The sequence below is a fragment of the Rattus norvegicus genome, chromosome 18 (genome assembly GCF_036323735.1).
Source record: "Rattus norvegicus strain BN/NHsdMcwi chromosome 18, GRCr8, whole genome shotgun sequence".
Classification (NCBI taxonomy): domain Eukaryota; kingdom Metazoa; phylum Chordata; class Mammalia; order Rodentia; family Muridae; genus Rattus; species Rattus norvegicus.
In genome coordinates, this window is record NC_086036.1 from 73,945,050 (window position 1) to 73,970,023 (window position 24,974).

At 45.4% G+C, this 24,974-nt stretch overlaps 1 protein-coding gene across 2 annotated transcripts in view; it reads right to left on the reverse strand.

The window, feature by feature from the left end:
- Slc14a2 (solute carrier family 14 member 2) overlaps positions 1 to 24,974 on the reverse strand; it is a 426,972-nt gene that overhangs the window by 57,475 nt on the left and 344,523 nt on the right. For both annotated transcript variants that reach the window (NM_019347.3, NM_177962.5), the window contains 3 exon segments: positions 4,702 to 4,891; positions 5,886 to 6,066; positions 8,337 to 8,521. In NM_019347.3, coding sequence (NP_062220.2) covers positions 4,702 to 4,891; positions 5,886 to 6,066; positions 8,337 to 8,510 — 545 coding nt within the window. In that variant the 5' untranslated portion in view covers positions 8,511 to 8,521.

Below are 24,974 nucleotides of genomic sequence, written 5' to 3' on the forward strand. Positions count from 1 at the left end.
TACTCAAAGGAAACTATTATCTGTTTAAGTGCCGTTCACGAGCCCCCATAGAAGACCTGGGAAATGCCTTCAGGTAAAGGAAAAAGAAAACATCAGAATGTGCCTCGTCCTTTCTTCTGAGTTCCATCGGCTCAGAGATCTGTCTTCTCCCGAATCTCCACAGTAGGAATGAGAAATGACAAGTGGGTTTCCACGTGCCCAATGAAAATAGATCCACATACCTCACCCCACATAAAAATCAACTCCAAGCAGATCAAATACCTTAACAATATGACCTGCAACTTTGAAACGACGGGAGGAAAACAGAGGTAAGATATTTTAAAATATAGGCTTGTATTCTCTGAGAAGGACCCCCAGAGCGCATGACCAGCCCTAATGAGTGATAGGATTTTGTAAAAATCAAAAACTCCGTTCGAATAGCAAAGGAAACCTTCACAGGAGTGAAGAGGCAACCTTCAAATGGGAAAACGATCTTTCCCAACTCTACATCGGACAGATGGATGACAGCAAGGATGCATAAGTAACAAAACTTTAAATGCCCTGAACCTTGTCATCTGGGGCGCTCCTAAAAAAGACCCTAACCACAAATAAAGTGAATGATTTTGCTCTATGATCAGCAAGAAGAAGAACGGTGGTGGTGGTGGTGGAGGTGGTGGTGGGGAGATAACCCAGAGATGATCTGTTGGCAATGCAATCACCCAGGACTCATCGAGTGACATTGTCAGCTTTATTTGGATTGCTTAGAAAATCTTTTCATTTATTCTCTTTTCTTTCCATTTCAATCTGCTGTCTACCCCTCAATGGTTCTACTCCTGTTTCCATGAATGCTGCATTCTCTCACTCTCTTCTGTTGCCCCCTCCTGACCTCTGTGTGAGTACACACACAGCACAGCATGCATGTGGAAGCCAGAGGACAAGTTTTGGGAGTCGCCTTCTTTTTCCACTGTGGGTGCTTGGGATCTCAGCTCATCAGACTTGCACCACAAGCTCTCCTACCCTCTGAGCCATGCCAGGCCCCCTTTCTACTGTCATGTTTGTGTGCCTATGTGATATGTACACATACCAAATGTCTGCTGGCTGTGGATAGAGATGGAGATTTTAGAAGGACAGACACATTCTTATGTGCAGGTTCCTGAGCCTTGAGCCTATAATGAAGAAGCCTATATATTCACAAGTTTCCAAGGAAGCTTGGATTGTTCTTAGATGGTATGATGGAATATAGACCCTTTGAAATGAACTTTCTGTCTTGAAAGACTTATTATCCATGGGTGGAAAAGTAAAAAATAAAAAAAAGAATGAAAGGATAATCCAGTATAGTATTTGGGTATGTTCTGCAGTTGTTCAGAGAGGTAAGTATTCAAAGTTGGAGAGAATAGTTAGGGAGGGCATCCTGGAGGAGGAGGATTTGGAGGAATGGTGGGATTAGACAGAGATATGAGGTATTAGGAACTGCAGAAACAAACTGGGGACAAGTGTGACACTGTGCAAACACTTGGTAGGAGGGTGGCATTACATAAGGCATTAAAGATCAAGTTGAGGGCTTGGGTTTTTGCTTGATGTTTCTTTGTTTGATTCTCAATCCTAGTATCTTGGGGGATGAGGTAGGCCTGGGTGTGTCTCCTCTGGTGGAAACAGTATTCTATGAAGTGCCTCTTTGAACAGCTTGGTGGTTTGCTAACAGATTATGGTTGAGAGAGAATTCTGGGAATAGGACTGGGACCTGATCTTATCTGCTGCAAGCTGTGGATTGCTACAGGAAGAGTGGTAACATTAGGTTGGTCATGCTTGTGTGAGTTTATATAGTGAGGAAAGCGATGGGCTGAATGGCCTCAAGATCTGTTTTAGTAAATATTGCTAAAATAATGTCTTAGTTAGGGGTTCTATTGCTGTTATGAAACATCATGGCCAAAGAGCAACTTGGGAAGGAAAGGGTTTATTTGTCTTAACTTCCACATCACAGTTCATCATTAAACTGTGTCAGGACAGGAACTCAAAACAGGACAGGAACCTGGAGGCAGGAGCTGATGCAGAGGCCATGGAGGGGTGCTGCTTACTGGCTTGCTCTGCATGGCTTGCTCAGCCTGTTTTATCATAGAACTTCCCAAACCCACTAGCCTAGGGATGTCAACACCCACAGTCATCTGGACCTTCCCCCATCAATCACTAATTAAGAAAATGCTGTACAGACCTGCGTACAATCTGATCTTACAGAGGTGTTTCCTTAATGAAGTTCCCTCCTCTCAGATGACTTAACTTGTGTCAAGTTGACATAAAACTGGTCAGCACAAACAGCTCTATGACAGTTGCCCTTGCAATGGTAGGTGCATGGGTGAGAGGACCGAGGCCTGTTTGCTGAAGCAGACACTGTCTTGATAGGAGTATATTATCAACTAGCTCTCCAGACCTGCACACTCAAGAATATAACTTCTAGTGGCTTTCCTCTCGCTAGGACTGGAGTGGTCCTCCAAGGTCATTTGGAGGTCTGTGCACAGCCTCTTGGAGACAAGCTGACCAATATATTTGCCTCAGTGGACTATGGAATGTTAGCTGGGCCTAGAGGAAGCATGACGTGATTTAACTCAGTGTACTCTGGCTGCTGCTGCTTGACTCCATCCTAAGTCTAGGGCCACATAGTACAGCTGCAATGACAGTGGCCCAAGAATGACCTTAAGCATAAGGGAACTTTATGGGGCGGCCAAGCCTGTGTCCTGTCACCCATGCATAGTAACTTAGGTGGGCACCTTGTGCCTGCCCTTCCCTGGTCCCTCAATTAAAAACCATGGCTGTTTATCCATTGGCTGCTTCTGGGTGTGATGTTAAGAGTCACAGATATCTGGGCATGCTGGCCAAAATTGTTCTTGAGAAACCTACTGTAAAGAAATATATTTTATAGTATGATCTAGTCTTCCTACCACAAATATAACAATGTTTTCATAAAATAACTATCTCCACGCTGCATAAGTTACTCCCAGTCAGTTGTATTTTATTAACCAGTTTGATTAAAAAATGCTACTGAAGATCGTGATCTGTCGACTCCCAGATTGGAAAGCATAGGACATGGGATAATCTTGTATTTATTTTCCAAATTTCCTGAACCATAAGAAGATCCTAAAAGTCTCTTTCCAAAATGTAACAAACATGCACATATGGCTCAGAGTCATGCTAGGCATCTTGTAGCAAGAACAAGAGAGTCTAAAGAGAGGCAGGGAGATGTCACAGTGGCTGTCACAGAGGATGTGATGGACACAGGCACAGTGTGGGTTTCCTCTGTGAAGAGTATTCATTTCCTGGCCTGTGTGCTCCTTGTTAAACTGAACATACCAATGTTTCCCATTATTTGTATTCCTTCCTTGGAAGAAAATAAACCATAAGTATTCAAATAGTGGATATAAATGTCATAAAAATGTGCTCACACATTAAGTACTCAGTAAAAATTAGCTATTGCAAAATATTTTTTCTTTCACCAGATCCATTGCAGGAGGATATTTAGAGGTGGGAGGGATGGGAACTGAACTGCACTTCTTCCACTCACACCCAGGTGGCTCTGAGTATCAGGAAAGTTCGGGGAACGTTGGGACCACATAGGACAAAGCTTTAAGAGAGTCAGCCTCCACAAGATGGTGTTTATTAGTGGTACTTGATTTCCCACCGGTCATTCCTGCTTCTGTGCTTAAATCCTTGTTGCCCCTCCCACATCATCCTTCCTTTCCCCTCCAGCTCGCCATAAAAAAAATGTGCATCTCTCTATGCATCCCAATACTCAGAGATGTGAGTCTGTCAGTCTTCACTGAGCATTGTGTTATATACTATCTTTTTATGGCTTATTAATTTTGCCTCCTAAAAGCAGTTTGTAACTTCCTTAAGAAGGAGTATTTCCAGAAGTTTCCATAGCCAAACTCAGCATGCTGCTGCTTTTGTCATGAGCTAGGGCAGCTTAATTCTGTAGCAATCTCTAGTGATCTTCTCAAAGTTGACACAAGAGCAGCTGCCCAGGCTGTCTGTCTATGTATGTATGTATGTATGTATGTATGTATGTATGTATGTATGTATCTATCTATCTATCTATCTATCTATCTATCTATCTATCTATCTATCTATCTATCATCTATCTACCTACCTATTATCTATCAATCAATCTATCAATCTATTATCTATCTATCTATCTATCATATATCATCTATCTATCTACCCTGTATGTATCTATCTATTATTCATATATCATCTATTAATCTATTATTTATCTATTCATATATCATCTATCATTCATTCATTCATTCATTCATTCATTTATGGTCAACATTATTCAAGCTAGACTGTCCTGAGAAGAAGAAACCATACTTGAGAGAATGCTTCATAAGATGGGGGTGAAGGCAGGCCTGTAGGGCTTAGCACCTTGAAGGCACATACCAGCCCTGGCCATGTGGTCCTGTATGGTATAAGAAATCAGGCTAAACAAACCATGAGATCGAGCCAGGCAGCAGTTTTCCTCCATGGCCTCTGCTTCAGCATTTGCCTCCAGGTTCCTGCCCTGACTTCCATGGATGACAGACCGTAATAAAACCCATGCATCCCTATGTTGCAGTGATAGACAAGTAACTAAGAAAGCGTTTAGGGATCGGCTGGGACATGGTTGGCTGAGCACTGAACGAAACACCTCACCTGTCTGTCACATCATACAAGAGGCCCATAGAGAGCACTTACCTGTCCTGGCTCAAGGCAAGGGCAGCCAAGGTTGAGACCACTGTCCCCAGTGCCCCAGCAATCGTCCACCAGGGATTCTGGATCAGGAGCCCTATGAAGATGATGAGCCCACTAAGGGGGTTGTTGACAAACATCACCTGAGCTGCTCCCCGCAGGACCCAGTCTAGGAACTGAAGGACCAGGGGCTTATCTGCAAGAGACAGATAGAGCCATCAGCACGGTACATCTTGTGTATTAGACCACTAGTTGGCATAGAAACTCAGACACACGGGGATGTGCCAGCCAGGGTATTTCTCTTGATTCAGCCTGCTTTGGGGTGGGAGTGTGAAGGGGTTGGGAGTGGATGTTGGCACCCAGCCCAAGGCTCTGAGTGGCCTAGCAATTGGTCTACAGTGGGTGGTAGTTTTTGCCATACAGACTGAGGGACCATGCTGAGACTAATTTAAAGCAGTTCCAGCCATTGGCTTGGTTGGCAAGGAACATTCCATGGGAAATTTATTGGTCCAAGGGAAGAGGCCGGGAGGGAGGTAAACTCTTGCTTTGTGTAGTGCCATGTGTGACTCAGTTGAGGGCTGATATCTGAGCAGCAAAGAAAGAGGCTTCAAGAAAGGATGTTGGAAAAGAAATTGTTAGAGCCCAGCTGTGAAAATCATTATTGAATTGGGGCCTAGAAGAAGCCAGGTGTAGGAGAGGGGACATGCGTTCTGCCTTCTCTGGTTTGGTTTCCAGGACAACCACGCTAGTGGGGGGTGAGGGACTGATGGGGAGAGTGTGGTATTTGCTAAAGCATTCAAGTTCAGAGAGAGGTGAAAAGGAAAGAACCCTGGAGCTTGCAGAGGGCGATGCCGATCTTTTCTTGGCCCATAATGGGTACAGTAAGTGGCCGTGGAACAAATGGGGGAACAGTCTTATGGCTTATTTGGGAAATATGGCTGGTATGTTACTAATTTGTTTGCCCTCTATCGGTTCCACACAGGGATGAATGATTGGCAAAGGGCTAAAAATTAATGAAATGTATTCATTATAAAAGGGAATGACAGGCTATTTGGGTACACGACCACCTGGGATCAACTCAGTTTCCCTCTACTTTGTCAGTCCTTGCTATGAGGGGGTGAAGGAGCGGCCATGTTGTCCAAGCTGTAGGAAAGATTGCCCCCGTCCCTTGGTCCTCCCCGGAGACTTACCTTTCAGCCAGTTCTTGCATTCCTTCATGTCACCAGTGAGGTAGCTCACAGCTTGGAAGAGGCTGAAGCCTCCCCGGCCTGCAGAAGCCCTGCGGGGCAACTCGCTTTCTCTCCGTTTACTCCGCTCGTTGGGCTTTTCAATCTTCACTATGTGGCTGTCTTCATCCGATGATCGGAGATCCTTCATGGAAAAGACAGGAGAGAATACCAAAGAATATGCCTTTCACCTATTGTTCTTTCTTTGAGACCGGGTCTCCTTTGTGGCCCAGTCTGTTCTTGAATTCTGTACAGCAGGTAAGCCTCCTTTTGCTTGCCATCCTCCCTTCTCTGTCTTCTGACTGCTGGGATTATAAGTACTTGTTACCAGACTTGGCTTCAAATAATATGTCTTTTTGATAGCAGGGACATTTGGGAACAGAGGGCATTGGTCAGGATTTTTGACAGAGATATGGTATCATGAGATAAAAGATGAGACTCCTATTGTCTAAAGTTGTACTCCATTGTAAACCAGGACTATTAAAGATTCTACATGATAGCTTTTCTTGGTTAATATGAGCTTTTGGGCTAATATCCACTTATCAGTGAGTGCATACCATGTGTGTTTTTGTGACTGGGTTACCTCACTCAGGGAGATAGTTTCTAGTTCCATCCATTTGCCTATGAATTTCATGAAGTCATTGTTTTTAATAGCTGAATACTAGGCCATTGTGTAAATGTACCACATTTTCTGTATCCATTCCTCTGTTGAAGGGCATCTGGGTTCTTTCCAGCTTCTGGCTATTATAAATAAGGCTACTATGAACATAGTTGAGCATGTGTCCTTGTTATATGTTGGAACATCTTTTGGGTATATGCCCAAGAGTGGTATAGCTGGGTCATTAGGTAGTACTGTGTCCAATTTTCTGATGAACCACAATAGCTTTTCTTAATGATTTGTGACAAGGATTCCTTTTAGCAGTTTGATGATACCTATAGACTTCTTTCCACAGTAAATATTTGGAAGTATAAATAACAAAGGAAATTATATTGAAATGCAGTATTTAAAACAATTGCAGTCCCTAGATAAACATGTATCTAATGACAGTAAAACTTAAATCAGTGATGGGTGGTTACATGGGACCTCCTCAACCCAGGACAGTTCTGTAAGGTTAGCTCAGATCCTTAGCCCACCACAAGATCAATCATGGCCCTCCCTGTGACTGTCGAATAGCTCACTCTCATCTTTTGCAGAGTCCTGCTGCCCCTCCTCATCCTTGAGTTGTGCCGAGCCAAGCCCAGCCCAGCCCAGCCAACTTCTCACTTTCAAATCTTCATGTGAAAGTCCAAGTCCTGGGCAATCTGGTTCATGACAGCTTGGATGGAAATCTCGGCTACTACTAACATGTCTGACATGTTACGTGTGTTGTGCAGAATTGAAGTAAATGCTAGCATCCATTGGAGGTTACAGATACAATGCTGGATTATTTCCCTCATCCAAGTTCGTCTGCTCCTCAATTTTACATGTGGACTTGCTGGTCAAGACTTCTTTCTCTAAAGCTGTGTTTTTCAGTATGGTAGCTCATAATGCAGAAAGCTCCTGAACATTTGAAAAGTGGCTGTTTTTAAATAAACTAGGAAGAGATGGGAAATTCCCAAGCTTCATCAACTAAAGACCAATGAGTGACAGTGCATGTAACAGTGAAAGATTAGAAATCTCTTTCTCTGAGATCAAACACAAAACAAGGGTGTCTTCTCTCTTTTTTTTCTCTTTTTTTCGGAGCTGGGGACCAAACCCAGGGCCTTGTGCTTGCTAGGCAAGCGCTCTACCACTGAGCTAAATCCCCAATCTAGGGTGTCTGCTCTTGCCCAGGCTACTCAGCACTGTGTTCTAGCACAGGCAAAGCGGCAAGGAGAGGAAACAAAAGTAATACAGTGTAAACAGTTTAGGGATAGCACCTCTATTTGCAGATGGCATGCCCTTTTATATAGAAAATTCTTAAGGCAACTGCAAAGGTCCTACTAGAGGTGTAAATAAGTTTAGAAAAGTTACAGAATAGAAGATCAAATAGGATTTATTTTTATGTCGCAGCATTAAAAAAAACCCTAAAATTTAAACTAAGGAAACGATTTTTTATTCATCACAGCATCAAAGAGCAGGACATATCTGTGGGTGAGTTTGACAAAGGGTGTGTAAATATTGCTCACTGAAAACAACACATCACTGAAAGAAACATAAAGGTCAAAATAAGTGGAGAGATATCCCAGGTTCATGGGTTGGAAAACTTGGTCTTATTACAATGGCGATGTTTCCCAAATTTATCTACAGAGTTACTAGAGTTCCCATCAAAACCCAAGTCATCTTTTTTTTTTTTTCTGTAGAAATGGCCAATTTGAGCCTCAAAGTCATATGAAAATGTCTCCTTTCACCTTTCACCGCCTTTGGTCTCACATCCTGGTGGTGTGGGAACTCACCTTTTCTTCAGGCATTTCCAGCAGGGGAAGGGCTGGGTGTGTATCCTGGGAGCTTGAAGGCCAGGTAGGGCTGCTTAGCTCTGACTCATACAACTTGTATCTGCTGGAAAGAGGCTCTGGCAAGAGGGGGCTGCGGTTGTTGTCAGACATCTCCTTCAGGGGATGGTCGCTCATCTGTCATGTGACTGGTAAGAGAGGATGGGAAAAGAACTGATGAATTGGGGCATGCACAAGGGACTTGGGTAAGGTACGAACGCGGGACACGTGAGGAGGAGGCATGGCATCCAACCCACCTGACCTGGAGGGATAAGCAGTGGCCTCAGTGGGTACGTGAATACAGTTCTTTTATGAGACAAATCTCATGTCACCCAGGCTGGCCTTGAATTTAGCCAAGCATGACCTTGGACTTCTAATCTTCCTGTTTGTATGCTTTGAGATCTGAGATGACAGGAACGTGGTCCAGCGTTCTGAGCTCCCTAGTGACACCAGTGGAACTATATCCCCATACCCGGGTGTTGGGGGGGACTTCATGTGCCTACAGGCAGTGCTGCCAGAGGGTCTAGAAGCTAATCTTCCATTCACAACAGTGTAACCTTTAACCTATCCCCACTCTCCCATGCCAAGAATAAAGTCCTTTTTAGTTGTAAACCTTTTTTTGACCACCTAGGCAAAGTCTCTTTTTCTTTTTATCATTTACATATATATTTTTTCTCTACCATTCATGGTTCCCATGTTGCCATCTCAGCGTGGCAGTCAGTTGGAAACTTATTTTTACTGTGGTAAAACTCAAACATAATCCAGCACTGGTTGGGGGGTGGTGTCTAGAAGAAACTCATTATTTTATGTTGCTAGGGAAACTGTGTTGTTCCACTTGGTGTCTAATCCCTGCTCTTCCTCCTGTATCCCCTGTGACTGTTCTCATCTCTTTTCCCCCCGTCCTTCCTCAGAGGGACACAGAGGTTCAAAGCCCTGGCATGTTCTGTTGGAAGCTGTGTATAGCCAGGATGAGGGTCCTTTCCCTTCTACGTAGGCCTCCTTTCTCACTCACGGCTGAGGCCAGGGCTTGTGCTGTGGTTAGCTCCCGGAACTTGTTTCATTTCGCTGCCTCTGGCAATACTGTGTCCCGTTCTTCCATTAAGTTATTATAACTCTTCTTCGGCACTCTCCACTCTATATCTATATCTTTATCTATATCTATATATTTATATTTATGTCTATATCTATATCCATATCTATATCATCTATCTAATCTACCTCTATTTCTATCTCTATCTAATCTCTATCTATCTATCTATCTATCTATCTATCTATCTATCTATCTATCTATCTTTATTCATTGTCCTCTGAGAGTGGTTTTGAACCTGCACATAGTCACCTCTCAGTATGGTTTAGCCTTTCCTTCATTGCTCTGTGTTGCCCCATCTGAGTTATAGAAAGCCTTCCTTAGGACACTGCAGATCCTTAACATGCAGGCCACCTGCCATTCCTTACAGCTATTTAAGGTGCTACTCAAACGTTGCACAGGCTCCTTCTGGAGGGGATCATGACCTGCCTGTCCCTGCATCAGCACCACTTCCTGTCCCTATATCAGCACCACTTCCTGTCTCTGCATCAGCACCACTCCCTGTCCCTGTATCAGCACCACTCCCTGTCTCTGCATCAGCACCACTCCCTGTCTCTGCATCAGCACCACTCCCTGTCTCTGCATCAGCACCACTCCCTGTCTCTGCATCAGCACCACTTCCTGTCCCTGCATCAGCACCACTTCCTGTCCCTGTATCAGCACCACTTCCTCTCCTTGCATCAGCACCACTTCCCTGGTTATTTCCTTTCCTGAGCCCACTGAGAGGAATTCTTGCCCTCTACTGTTGCTTCCAGACCAGCTCTCCTGATGCACACCACACAGCAGCCACTTTCCCTGACCATCTCCTTTTCTCTAGCTGCTCATTACTCTTACAGACTTCCCTGTCTCTGCCTCAGTAAAGGCTTTCGGCGCTCCACCAGCCATTTTCCTCCCCACACAAATTCGATGCCCACTGTTCATTCTCTGGCCTCTCATCTTCAGGAGTTCTTTCCATTCCACCAGTTACCACAGTCAAGGCATGGGTTTGAAATTATTCCTGTATGAGTTCTCAAAAGTCAGCTCTCTCTCCCAGTGCCTACCTCTCATATTTTCCACTCAGTCGCCCAAGGGGTCCTTATGATCCAACTCTTTGACTCCCTGGAGACCTCTGATCCTCTACTGCCAGCGGCCATCCCTTTCCTTTGTGATTATTAGATATCATGGCTTATCGTTTACCTCTTGAATCCTTGCCCCCATGCATGTATTGCAAAACCCCAGCATTTGCAAATCCTAGCCTCCTTCAAAGGTGCCTCCATCGAAAGAGTTCCCATTTTAGGCTATCTTACAAAAACCCTAGAGTTGACTTATTGTTACCGTCTTCATTACCCTCCAAACATGGCAATTCTGTCCTTAAAGGTGTCCTTATGTCCACAGTCACTATCAGCTTGCTGGTGTCATCGCTTGCCTCTTCTCTTGTCATCACCACCTGGACATGCCTGCTTTACTTTTGATTCTGCAAGCCTTGCTCTATAGGGCTGTTTCATAAGAATGTCCCAATCTACCAAAGACCATCCTATCCTTAAAACCTGTAATGAAGCCAGGCATGGTGGTGTATGTACCCTTGCTACCCAACACGTGGGAGGCTGAGGCAGGAGGGGTCTTTTGACTTTGAGCTTGGGTTATATTACCAGGACCATGCCAGCCAGAGACTGTCTAAAATAACAAAACCTAACCAACTAACCTTACTAACCTCCTCCCTCCAAAAAGCCTCAGATGATGTCAGATCAAAACCGACATCTTTAGCACACAAGCAAGGCTCTATGTCATGTACTGCCGCATTACTTAGCTTTGTTTCAGGCTTCTCTGGGCCATGGCTCTGGGGTCCATACAGGGGTCCTGCTGATTAGTGAATGGTGTTGAGCCCCTTATAATCACGTGACACTGTAAGGGTTGTAGTTGTGGAAGGTCTGTCTGTCCTTTACTCTTTAGTTGGTGGGGCTTGTTTCAACCGTGTCAGAGAAGCCTTCTCATACCCACCTTGGAGTGGGAACAGCCACCAACCATGACAAGGGGGTTCTGCCTTCTGAAAAGACACAGCTGGAGGGCGGCCACTTAAGCCATTGGGAGGCTCCTGAGACCCACGAGGATTTCTATAGTGTTACTTAGAAACAAATACTGTTGGGGCCCAGTATTATTCCTTATAGATGATGTGTGGATTTTGTATAAATCTCCCAGAGCTCAAGATTCCTAAGGACAGTGATTGGTTCTCCTTCTTTCAGTGTCTCCGGCTCCTGGCACAGTTCTTGGATGTAGTAAGAACTCAATAATTAACACTAAGTGTAAAGAGGAAAGGAATGAAGAAGGGTGAGAAGGGAGGAGGAAGGGGGAGAAGAGAAAAAGCAAGACTCCACAGGACAGTAAAAGTGAGTGCATTTCCCCAGAAAGCTTCAGGAATCCTGGTGGCTCTTAGGAGTCTCTGAATGACTTAAGAAGAGGGTGGCTACATCCCAGCTCTGCAGAGAGGCCTGGCCATAACTAGTACTTGTTTGTGCTATCAAGATCAACTCATTAAACTAGAGCTGAGTTTTATGTGTCTCTACAAATATAGCATTCAGCCTGCCTAGACAGCACTGTCCGTCTGGAACTGGGGTCCTCTCCCTGATTTGACTCTACAGGTGCGTTTTCACTGGAAAGCGCTGTGGAGAGGAGGAAGAGAGCAGGCATTTGGGAGAAAGTGTAAGGACAAAGCTATCTGTCTCCAAGTGTTCTCTCGCCCTCTAGTGGCCCAAAGGTGATACAGCATCCTTGGGTCCTTAGTAAAAACTTCAATGGAAACAATAGCTAGGCAGACAGACGCCCAGACATGAGAGCCATCCATGCATCTGGAAAGACACATACACAATCCACTAACGGTCTTGGTGAAATAATAATAGTATGGTAAAAACCCTCCATTTTATTGACTTTAAGACGCTATCAACTAGAAGATAGGCATTGATCATTTTGCATACCACCAAAAGGAAGAAGATCCTGCCAATAAAAATGATTGTCTGTACCCTGATTGATGGTCATGCCAGGGAAGTACTCTCCAAAGGGCGCTTTCTTCTCTGCCCAAGTCTTTGCTGTGTGCAGACAATGTTCTCCTAGAAAGTCAAGCCATGGAGCAGCAGATAACTATGTTTTTTGCACGTGACTACGGTGCTCTCTGTTCTTGCCAGAGAAAACCTCACCTTTAACTGTGCTGTCTCCAGACAGCAGAGACTCACAGCTCGTCAAGAGGAGAGCTAGCCCCCAACTGGAGCTCCCCTGTCCCTCTCACTGCTTTGTTGGGACCGAGCTGAGGTCTGAAGGGCTGGTTCCGGGCCCCGGGCTTCGTTCCAGGCCCTCAACCCGGTTCTCAGTTTCATAAGCCCACATGGCCTCTGCAGGAACGGCATGCTTGTATCTTCTCTAGGGAACACAGCGTTCCTCTGCCATGGGAATGTTTATCCTGTTAAAACACGGGGAATTTTGGCTGGAGGGCAGCGGTGTGATGTGTGGCGAAAAATGGCCTTGTAAAGAGAAGGTCCCGGGACCTGGGACGTGCCCTAGCCACTTACACTGTGCGGCCCTCCATGTTGCCCTCTTTAAAGGGCAACCTAGGATTCTTAGGACAATTAAAGTGCTGACTCAGTTCCTGGCACACAGTAGGCAGTCTGTGTTTTTAATTTTCCTTCAAGCACTCTCAAGGTGAATCATTTTCTCTCTCCCTTCTTCCCTCCTCTCTCCCTCCCTCTTTTCTTTTATGCTTTTAGCACACAAATAATTAGATTCATTATGACAGTTTCATACACATGTATCATGATACTTTGCTTGTATTTTCTATACTCCAATGTTCTCCCCTACCCTAGCTTCCTCCCAAATACTCCACCTTCTGCTTTCTTATTTTACACACACACACACACACACACACACACACACACACACACACATTCCACACGAAGGAAAATGTGACATTTTGTCTTTCTCCTTCTCCACTCATAGTCCCCTTCCTACTTTCATGGATATATTTAAATCTAGATTCTGCATCTGAGAGAAAACACACGATATTTGGGTTTCTCAGTCTCAATGAGTCTTTCAAAAGTTTCCATAAAGTGTCGCCGCTTGGTAGAGCTGGATGTGGATCTCTGCCCCCGCCACGTCCTGACTGAGGGCCTCAGAGCCTGTTCCCAGCCCTGCTTCAGCCAGTCTATTAAACTGGCTTCCAAGAACACATAATGATCTGTTTGGCGTGCTCTCTCTCTCTCCTTGGCTGCCCCATACCTTCTCTTCTCCTTCAGAAGTACCGACAGAAAGGCTATTTGGCTCAGCCCCACGCGGCTCTATAATGCCAGGCTTCCCAAACAGACTGGCTTCTCTATTCTCTTTGCAAGAGCCCTTTTTATTGGGTACCTTCTGTGATTCATAGCTTTAAGTTGAAAGGTCTCAGAGCTGTCTAAGAAGAGCTGAGTTTGAACAGTGAAGAAGGGGCAATGGATATTAGGCACCGAGGGGGAGTTTGGGGGCACAGGGTAAGCCTGGTCAACTTGTTCTTCCACAGCTAGGGGCACAGAGGTTCAGTGCTCAAGTTAGGTCTTAGATTCATGGGCAGGTAAGAGAATCATACTCCAGATCAAATCATACTCCAGAAAAAAAGAATCTCTGAACTGTGCCAGGAATTCCCTTGTGGCACATGGGGAGGGTGTCCCCATCAAAGACGAGGACAGAGACCCTGGTGCATTCCCCAGCGTTTAGAAAGAATGATTCTTAACTCTATTGCTCTAATCGCAAAGTCTTATTTTGGCTCTTTTCTCTAAAAGATTGTTCATTCCTCACGGAACTACAAAAACATACCCCGTAGCCAAAGGGGATGGGCTGGTTTCCATCCAGAATATTCCTACTGCCCGGTGTGGGACTGGGCTTGGCCTTGGAGGGTTAATGTGCAGTTTAGTGCTCTCTCCCCATCATGGTCTCTTAGGTTTAAGTGTAGTTGTGGGCTGAGTCTCAAATGGTCCATTTACACTGCTCTGGGGCTGCCGAAGCTCTGAAGGAGGAACAGTGATTAGTGGCTTATTCAAAATAGGAGTTGAATGGATTGGTTTTTCGATCAGTGCAGGGAAGATTTCCATTCAATTTTACAACCTTAGGATCCAGGGTCAGGGGTGCCTGCTGCCTTGCATTTTTGGGCACTGCTACTACTGGCCAAGATTCCACAGGTCCCAGAAGGCTGCTTGTTTTTAATGTGACTAGCCCAATTAGTGGAAACCCTTGGATCTATGTGGCTAACACAGCTCCCCCTCCCCACTCCCCATCTCCCTGCAATGCCTTCAAGTTCTGTCCATCATCCTACACGTAAAACATTTCTACTTAGAGAGAATTAAGGGCTGACTGATCCTAAGCCTTCTTTTCTCGGGGTGGGGAGGGGGGGCAGCCCTCTTGGTTTTCTTTGGTCCCCTAGGTGAGGCCCCACACTCTGCCATTTTGGTTGGTCGCCAGGCAGGTAGATCATTAGGCAGGTAGACCAGGGAACAGTTTACTAACTGGGCCAGGATGAGCTGTACCTCTGTCGGAGTGGGTTGTGTAAGAGGCTGGCTTGGTTCTGGATTTATTAGGGATGCTCTGAGATTTTCTTGGCAGCTCCAGCCCACCAAGGCTAATCTGGACTGAAAGACTGACTCCCTGGCCAGAGGTTCAGGCTGGGAGGGATAGGGTCGGATGCAGCATAGCCTTTCTGGGCCAGCTGCCCACTGTCTGGACTCAGAGACACTGGGCCTTCGGCCTATCTTTTGGTTTCTCCTGCAGGGCCTGGGCTGGGGTGCTGTAGCTGGCAGGGGAACTTTAGTTGTGGCCTGGGTGGGGGGACGGCGGGGGGGGGGGAAGCAAACCCTGTTTGATGCTTCTCATGGGCTACCAACGAGATTGGAAGGTCATTTGCAAAGAGTGGCTATCCCCTTCTCAGCTGATACTTTTTTTTTTTTAAAGATTTATTTTTTATTTTTATTATATATAAGTACACTGTAGCTGTCCTCAGACACACCAGAAGAGGGCATCGGATCTCTTTACAGATGGTTGTGAGCCACCATGTGGTTGCTGGGAATTGAACTCATGACCTCTGGAAGAGCAGTCGGGTGCTCTTAACCGCTGAGCCATCTCTCCAGCCCTCAGCTGATACTTTTAAAGTGGGGTGATCCTTGAATGTTCCTTCCGTATGTTATACCCGTCCATGTCTCACTGAACCCTGTCAGAGGCAATTATTAAACCATCAGGTTTTTCTCCATGTGTGTGCCTGCCTGTATTGGCATATGTTCTCCTTTAGGCTGTGCCACACCAACCCAGGCCCAGCTCAGCTCTACTGTGATGTGAATGATTTGCCTTGACTTCCGGGACCTCTGCCCTGTGTTCTACCTCACCACGGCCAAGCTCCTTTTCTGACTTCCCATGGGCACTCCCAAAAATCTCCTCTGGTCTAGTTGATGCTTAGGGTATATTTGAAAGAATCTTCCTCTCTCCTCCCCTCCCTCCTTTTCTTTTTTCTCTACTTCCCTTGGTCCAGTACTCTCAGCTGTGGCCAGGTAGGTAGCGTTGGGCAGTTACTGTTATTGAATAGAAGTTGGATAGAGACAGACGACGTTCGCATCTTGGGAAAGGTCCCAATTTCCTCTCTGCCTCTGTTTGGCCATTTCATCTGTGAGCCATAGACAGAACAGTGCCTGTCCCATGGGGTTTCCTCTCTGCCTTTGCTGTTTATATGTCATCTCTTACAGACAGAAAGGAAGGCATTAAGGACAGCTTCCTTCTGGTATAGCGTTGTCTATGTAACAAGTATACTGAGTGAATGAATGAATGATTGAAATGACCACTGGAGGTTGAAAATTGTGACTGTCCAAATAAATCCTGGACTGTTTTTGGATCATCACAGGCATCAGGCTTCACACCCCCCACAGCAATTTTCTCAAGTCACCCCCAACTACAGCTTCCTCACAGGGGTGGTGGCAGCCAGAGAGAGACGGATACTGTTTTGTTTTTCATTTGACAGGACTAGAGAAATGAGAGCACTTGGTTGAAGTCATATAGAAAGTTGTTCCAGGGCCTGAACTGACCTCATGCTCAAACCTAGGCATTCTCTGTAATGACATCATCAACTCCTTTGCTGTGGATTCTGGGCCCTTCCTTGAAGATGTCTCACCTACAGTGACTATCGGATGATGGGTTTTTGATGCTCCCTGGAGCCCAGCTTTGTTTAGTTTAAGTGTGTGGCTTTGGATTCTACGTAAAAGCACCTGTCCCCTCCTCATTACAGCGAGAAGCTTGCTTTGTGCATGCACAAAACTCTTTCCTCACTCAGGCAGGGACTCTGTTTTTCTGTTTGAACTCAAGGACTTTGTTCCTTCATAAGTACTTGTCTGGTGTTCTCCTTCCTATTGAAACATGCCATTGAGGGTCGAGGAGAAGTATTGGCATTCTGTCTAAGCTCCACCCCACAGTTACCTGGCAACAGCTAGGCATGCCCATCACTATAAAGGGGGCTACTTGCCCCCTCCTCTCTCTCTCTCTTGCTTCTTGCTCTTCCCCTCTGTCCCTTCTCTCCCTATTCCCCTTCCCGCCTTCCCTCCACGAGCTCATGGCCGTCCTTTACTCCTCTCCTCTTCTACTCTTCTTCTCTCATTAAACCTTTCCACATGGGACCATGTTGGTCCGTTGTGTTTTGTCCAGACGCAAACCAAGATTACTACCCCAACAAGGAGGGCTCATGGGACTTAGGAGGGTATCAAAAGGTTTTAGAGAAACTTGCAGGATTCTGGAGGGCCAATTCCCGGCAGGATAAAGAGTAGAGAGCAAATGTTGGGGAGGAGATTCTGAGTGGCCGAGCTGCAGAAGGCAGAGGCTTCTTAGACTGTTGAGCTGAGTGACAGGGTGCAGCTTTCGTGAGCTATCGTGTGGGAGTGGGCTTGTCAGTGACAAAGTTGCTGGTGAGTTCTCTCTGCTTGTAAGTAAGTCCTCCCTCACACTCCTGTTGGTAACCCAATTTACAAAAAAACCCACTGGTTTCACTACGCTGAACTTTGTCAAAATCGTGGTGTGGCATGGGTTTCTTTTTTTTTTCCCCCTGTGGTGAGTAGACTGTGTATGAGTGTGTGTGTGTGTGTGTGTGTGTGTGTGTGTGTGTGTGTGTTGCATCTTCCCTAGGAAAAGCTTATCACAAAACAATACCACCCAAACCAAACCAAACCTAATCAACAAACCAACCAACTAAACAAACAAACAACCAAAAACAAAACATAAACAAAAACAAAACAAACCCAAACCACCCTTTATTCTGCACAGATGTTTGTATTTTAAAAGCAATGCCTGTGTAGCACGAGGAGGAAGGGCTGACCCTAGGTAGGTGGTGTTTCAGGCTAATGCTTATCAGGTGCCATTCCAGGGCCCTCTCATTCAGAGAACACCCAAGACATGAATACTGAACCCGTGAGTACTCCTGCAGGATGCCTGGCTGCGCTCATAACAGCATTAGTCATGTTTGGTAGGCTAAAGGAGGCAGCCAAGAGTGTTAAGTCTTGGGTTTCCCTTAAGTGCCAGCAGGAGCACCAGTCCTTGAGTAAGTTAGTACAGCATCCAGTGGTTGTGCCTCCTCCTTTTGCCTCTGTATAGCATGTCTCAGCATGCTATGACATCGGCGGGAGTCCTCCTAGGCAGTGGATTTTCCCACAAAGCCTACCGTTCTTCAAAATTGGCTTCAGGTGGCATTTTCAATGATGATCTTGAATCATCCACTTAGCCTGACTTGGTGGAAAGCACAGTCGGTGACAAGTAGGAGAGGTTGGGGCTCTGATAATAATCTGAAGGTACCCAGAAGTCTACGGTAGAGAAAAGTAGAGCTCCAGGGAAAGATACCAACTGTGTGTAGCCACACTTGGCTTAGCCTGTAATACAAGGGAGCAATAGAGTTATAGAACTTAACAGAGTCTACTGTTTCCAAATGTCTTGCTGGCCAATCAAGGAGAACGGAAGCTCACCAGGTAGACGTGACTGCTCCTTGTTTCAAGCTCTCAGAGAAGAAATATTGAGCAACATGACATCGTTAACAAAATACTATGAGCAGGTCCTCTCTTCCAGGTATCCTAACTTAATAAGCCGTTCCACATAGAGCACCAGGGTAGGGGTTTAAAAGCAACACATGTAAGCTAATGCACAATCAAGTCTGAAGAGTTTCTTTCTTCTGACTACAAACATTTTTCTGCCTGCCTGCTCCCAGGTGAGTGCTGAGAATCAGGCAGGTCCTCAGTCAGAAGCGGGATCTATGTGAAGGGGTCAGGTGATGCCCCTGGCTCATTCTCACAGGTGTTGAGGTGTAACCTGGGATAGCTGCCACTGAGGTGGAGAGAACACCAAGCAACAGGAAGTGGGATGAAGGGAGAGGCATGGAAGCAATCTTCATGGATTCCAGAATTTATGCTCAGTGGTCAAACCATTCAGAAAGTAAGCAAAACCAGATTTCATTTAGCAACGACAAAACCAAAACACGACCAAAACTTGGTTCATGACTCTAAAGACTATTTACATCCCTCCAGATCAAACAAGGTGACAACACCCCAGCATTTTTAGTATGTCTCATGGCCCATGGACGTGAAATTGTGCTTCCCTCAAAGCCTTCTCAGGGTCACCTCAACAGCAGGCTCCCGAGGAAGCTAGCTGCAGGTGGCATGTAAGCTCAGAAATAAAGTGTGTAGCTTATGGAAATGGGACTCCCTCAGTAATTCCCATATTCCATAATAACCTCCCTTTGCTCTGCAAACCAGATGCAATCAGGGAGAGGAGACAGATGGTTTCTTGCTATTCTTAGCCCTGAGGAAGACAGATGTACAGTCCTCTGGACCTAAGTTGAGGTGAATCGAAATCAGGGACTGTCTTAGTGATGTTTCTAGCATAGAGATAAAACACAGACTCAAAGCAACTTGGCAAAGAAGAAAGGAATTATTTGGCGTACAAGTTACAGTCTGTTATGAAGGAAGTCAGGGCAGGAACTCAAGGCTGGGACCTGCAACTTAAGCAGAGACCATGGAGGAGTGATGCTTACTGACTTGCTTATCCTGTTTGTTTTCTCATATAACCAGGACCCCGTGCTCGGGGTGTACCATCTACAGTGGATTGGGCTCTTCTCCCATCAATCATTAATCAAGAAAATGTCCCACCCAAGACTTGCCTACAGACCAATCATAGGAAGGTGTTTTTTTTTTTCAATTGAAGTGCTTTCTTCTAAGATGACCCCAGTTTGTGTCAAGTTGAGAGAAATCTAGCCAACACAGAGACTTTTATGAAGCATGAGGGTGGTTGGGAACTTGGATGGAGAAACATTAGTTAAGATCCTTAGTAGTCAAATACAGTTTGTGAAATATCGAAATGAGAAGAGAGTGGAATGGGTCATCATGGCGGTGGTGAGAAGTAGTTAGAATTGACACAAAGGAATGGGAGACTCACAGAAAGAGTCAGTAAGGGAGGAAAGAAGAAAATGGAGACAAGAATAAAGGAGAGAGGAGACAAAAGACAGTGGAGAGGTGCTTCTGAGAATTGAGAATGCTGCTGGAGGATGTGGCGGGAAGGAAGGGAGCTGGGCTAAGGAGGATCGCATAGGAGCACAGAGGACTGTTCCCACACCGTGTGTCCTGCTCTCAGGGGCAGAAGCCTTCAAGCTGAGACTTCCCAGGCAGTCACTTCTTCTCTTCTGACCAGTTCTCTTTGAATTGTGTTGAGCACATCGACCGTCAGTCTTTGCTCCCACTGCCCTGTGGCTTCTGGAAAACCAGCTCAGTTCCAAAATAGACAACCAGCTTACCCAAAGGGGAAAAGCGAAGACTAGGAACAGAGCTGAGGATCTAAAAGTTTCAGTTTTATCCAGTCCTTTCTTCTTTATACCTTAACCAGATTTCCAAAATGTGCTTCCTTCAGAGTTTGGAAGAAGCTAGATGGGGTGCAGTAGTCATGAATTAAGGGTTGTTTACCTTCTGGAGGTCTCTAAAGGTGTTTAGCAATGTGTTTGTCATCTGGCCTCTCAGACGTGACTTCAAGTATCAATGGCTATGAGAAGGTGGAGTTATTCTAGATATCACTGAAACTAGAGGGTTAAAAATATTCGAGGGGGCTGGAGAGATGGCTCAGTGGTTAGGAGCACTGACTGCTCTTCCAGAGGTCCTGAGTTCAAATCCCAGCAACCACACGGTGGCTCACAACCATCTGTAATGCGATTCGATGCCCTCATCTGGTGTGTCTGAAGACAGCGACAGTGCATTCATATATAATAAATAAATCTTCAAAAAATATTCGAACACGTTTTCTAGAAGGAGGGTGAGCTCTGATGAGCAAACCCACTGGGATAGTGGAATAAGAAGAGTGTGGGGCAGGAGTAGAGCCAAAGTCAGCTCTCACGGTTACTGTGGAGCCATGTTGGTTGGGCTCAGATCCCTCTTGGTCTGGAAGCAGGGATGTTGAAAACTGCCGCATAAGGAAGTGTGCGGAGGGCCAATGTCTGCCACCCTTATTTTGTCCTTTCCTGGGATTGTTCACCCAGCTCTAAAGACTCCAACTACAGAGATTTAATGAGAGGATTTGCTAGAATAAATATTTAGGAAGGCTAATCTTTTTAAAGCACCGATTTCTCCATAATAAATCCTGGGTTGGATAGTAGTCAGTCGAAAGTGTTTGCTGAACACCTATTAATTGAGCCAATCACAAGGGATTAGAGAATAAGCGGGAAGATCACTTTTGCTGCAATGTTTCCCACAGGTGGATGGAGGTGGGTAGGAGATGGAGGTAGACAGACATTTTAAGAGATAATCACTAGTATCTGTTTGCACGAACATAGGGAGGCTAAATATTCTGCACGTGTAGCCATCTGTGAAACAAGAGGTTGTCACTCTCACAATCCCGAGTGAATATGTTGTCAGTCTTCGTGTCATAGACGTGTGGCAGGGACAGTGGAAAGCAGGAAGGGCGTGTTTCGCTCACGCTTTCCAAGGTTTCATTACATCGTGACAGGAAAGGGGGAGTAGCCATCGCAGTGTGGAAGACAGAACAGAGTGAGAAAGGCCAGGGAAAATGTAGCTCCTAAGGACTAGTTCCTTGCAGTTTACAGCTTCCAACCAGACCCCGCTTCCCACAGCTCCATAACCTCCAGATAGACTCTCAGAGTTTGAACCCGTCAGTGGGTAATGCTATTCTTTAGGTTAGAGTCCTCAAGATCTGGGAGTTCCCAGAAACGCCCACACAGACACATCAGAGGTCCGCTTCATTAATCTCCTAGGTGCTTCTCAATACAATCAACTTGGCAAGATTAGCCATCCCAATGAGAAACTGTAAAAAAAAAGTATGGACAGGTGGAAAACAGAAGATGTACATCTGTCAAAAAGGTCTTTAATATCATCACCCTAAGATTAGCTTTTAAGAGAACTTTTGGCCGGATATTAAAGGTTCTTGTGTTCTATTTATCTATACTTTTCAGTGCTGATGGGCTCCCAGGGTGTTTCCTCCTATGGGTTGACTCTACTGTCGTTTTGGTAATGTTCTTAGTTCCTTTACACTCAGGGTTGAGGCAGTTGGCTCTGAACTAAGGAGTGTGGAAATTCCACCAAGAGTTTGGAGGGAAGAACCCACTGATCAGTGATGTTCCTCTAAGGGTGCTCCGCCTCCAGACAGGAGTAAGGATGGGGGTCTCGGAAATGGCAGAGACCTGAAATCCAATTAGATGGAAACTCACCATCTTTGGGTTAGGGAGACCATCAGGACACAAAGCTTTGCACAAAGCACTGATGGCTCATCTGTGACACCTCTGCTGACACATGTGGCTTTAAGATGTAGACATTCTAGGGGATATGAACTCAAAGTAAGATGAGACTGCATCCCACCAAGGAACCATATTCTTCCTGTCCTGTCAATATTTCAGAGGACACAAGGAGAACGTAACTCATTACTGTCTTCTGAATTCAGAATTGGCCACCATGAACACTGGGGAGTTTCCTTGCAGATGTCTCTGTTCATAGTCCAAGCAGCATGGGAAGTAGACAGGGAGGCATAGCTTTCCAGGGAGAGGACCATGCTATAAACTCTTTTAATGTAATTCTATTTTGACACAGTGTAGCCCATCTGGCCTTGGATTTGCCAAAGTGGTACTTAGAAACATAGGCATGACATAAAATGTATTGGATGGAAAATTCCTGTGGTAGAGAGACTCTGGCTTATTCTTTTTAGGTTATATTGTAATACTCTGGGGTTGGGTCTCTAAAGTTCATTAGGTAGCTTGTAAGAAGAAAATCAGGTTTTGCCAATATAGCTGAGTAATGATTTACTTTTTTGTTTGTGTGCGTGCATGTGCACGTGTGGATGTATGTGCATGTGTGCATGACTGTGCATGTGTGTACGTGTGTATGTGTGTGTTTGTGTGACTTCAGAGGTCAGAAGAGATCGCTGAGTCACAGGCATCGGTGCCCACTGAGTGTGCTGGGAACCGAATCCTGGTCCTCTTTGCAGCAAGTGCTTTTAAGGGCTCAGTGTCTCTCCAGCCCTGAATCTAGCCCCGAAGGCAAAATTTAGAGAGCAGCAGTGAAGCATAAGCCTTCTTCCTGTTGTCTCCTTTCTTGTGACATTAAGGTCATGTACACAGGACATTTCCCTGTATCTCACACACAGTCACTGGCTCTGTGGGGTTAAGGGGAAGTGATTCTGATTTTCTAGTCCTCTAATATATTGGCTGGAATTTAAGTGCAGTAAATCAATGGTGGCTTCCCAAAACCCATTTCAAATCTGCTAAACCCTTAAATACCCAGAATCCGTTTCTGCTTATAATACCTACAATGGCTTCTGGTTTCTTTGGTTGAATCTTGACTGATAGGCTCCGAGAAAGGAACTGGAAAGTGCTTTGTGAAATGAATGGAGGGAACAGATTATTAGAAAGGCATCTGGCAGGGGTGGGGGGAACAACACTCTTCAGGATAAGGGAATATAGATTTCAAGATTTCAAGCATCCCAGGACAGATGAGAGTTTCCAAGTGGGAACGACAGCTGAGCCTTTCTCCACACGTGGTGTTTCCTCATCTCCAGCTGAAAGGGCTATGGTTTTTATTAAGATCCAGATTTTAATAATAATAATAACAACAACAACAACAACAAACTTGACTTTCCATTTGTTGTCACTGGGAAGCACGTTACCTCAATGCTGAGACGGTAGATTGTCATGGAGCCCCCAGACAGACCCCGAAAAGATAGATGCATCTGGAAAGGCAATGCCATTTCCTTTCCAAAGCCGTCCTTCATCACCCTGCTGGAGACCACAAGCTGCTGTCCTCTGCACTTCTTGATCACCTACCTCCCTGGGGGACGGCAAACCAGAGGGACCAGGTGTTCTTTGACACAGAAAACCAGAAGAAAAATCACTGCCTGACGAGTGAGGAGACATTCGATCTATATTTAGCCCTGCCGCCTATTAGCTATTAGCTGGATGACCTTGGGAAAGTTTAATTAATGAACCGATGTACTAGTGGATCCACCTGCTTCTCTCCAGCCTGAACGCTGCAACCTTAACTCAGACCATGGTTATTTCTGCTGTTGAAACTTCTGCTGCGTGTCCTCCACCCTCCAGTCTTAGGACACCCGAAGCAATCTTGAGAAAATGCACGCCAGTTCATATGACTTTTCCTCCCAGACTCTTCAAGGCTTCCCAGGAACCTCCTAAGCAGAGAGTGTGGTTTGGTTTGCCTCCGTGGTACTTCCTGCTTCAAGTCAGAGAGTTCATCCCTAGAGGTCTATACAGAGATCTGGTGGGGTGTGGATAGAAACTTGCAGCTTGGTCAGTGTTATCTCTATCGCAAAATTAAGAAATAGATGAACCACTGAACTGAGAACGGGACCCCCATTGAAGGAATCAGAGAAAGAACTGGAAGAGCTTGAAGGGGCTCGAGACCCCATATGAACAACAATGCCACCCAACCAGAGCTTCCAGGGACTAAGCCACTACCTAAAGACTATACATGGACTGACCCTGGACTCTGACCCCATAGGTAGCAATGAATATCCTAGTAAGAGCACCAGTGGAAGGGGAAGCCCTGGGTCCTGCCAAGACTGAACCCCCAGTGAACGTGATTGTGGGGGGGAGGGTGGTAATGGGGGGAGGATGGGGAGGGGAATACCCATGTAGAAGGGGAGGGGAAGGGGTTAGGGGGATGTTGGCCCGGAAACTGGGAAGGGGAATAACAATCGAAATGTAAATAAGAAATACTCAAGTTAATAAAGATTAAAAAGAAGAGTTTAATAAATTTGATCACTTTTTTTAATCACAAAAAAGAAATGTAAATAAGAAATACTCAAGTTAATAAAGATAAAAAAAGGTAATAGATGAAGTCTTACTAGCATTTCATATAAAGTGTCTTGGCTTGGAGCATCTCTTAGTCATCCGTCACATATGGTTCTTGTCTGTCATGTGTCAGGATGAGTACTGTAGAGTTAAGAGGGTGGTGGGAGTCTATGCTCTCTCTGGAGCTGGACCAGACGGCCTGGATAAATACTTTCTGTTG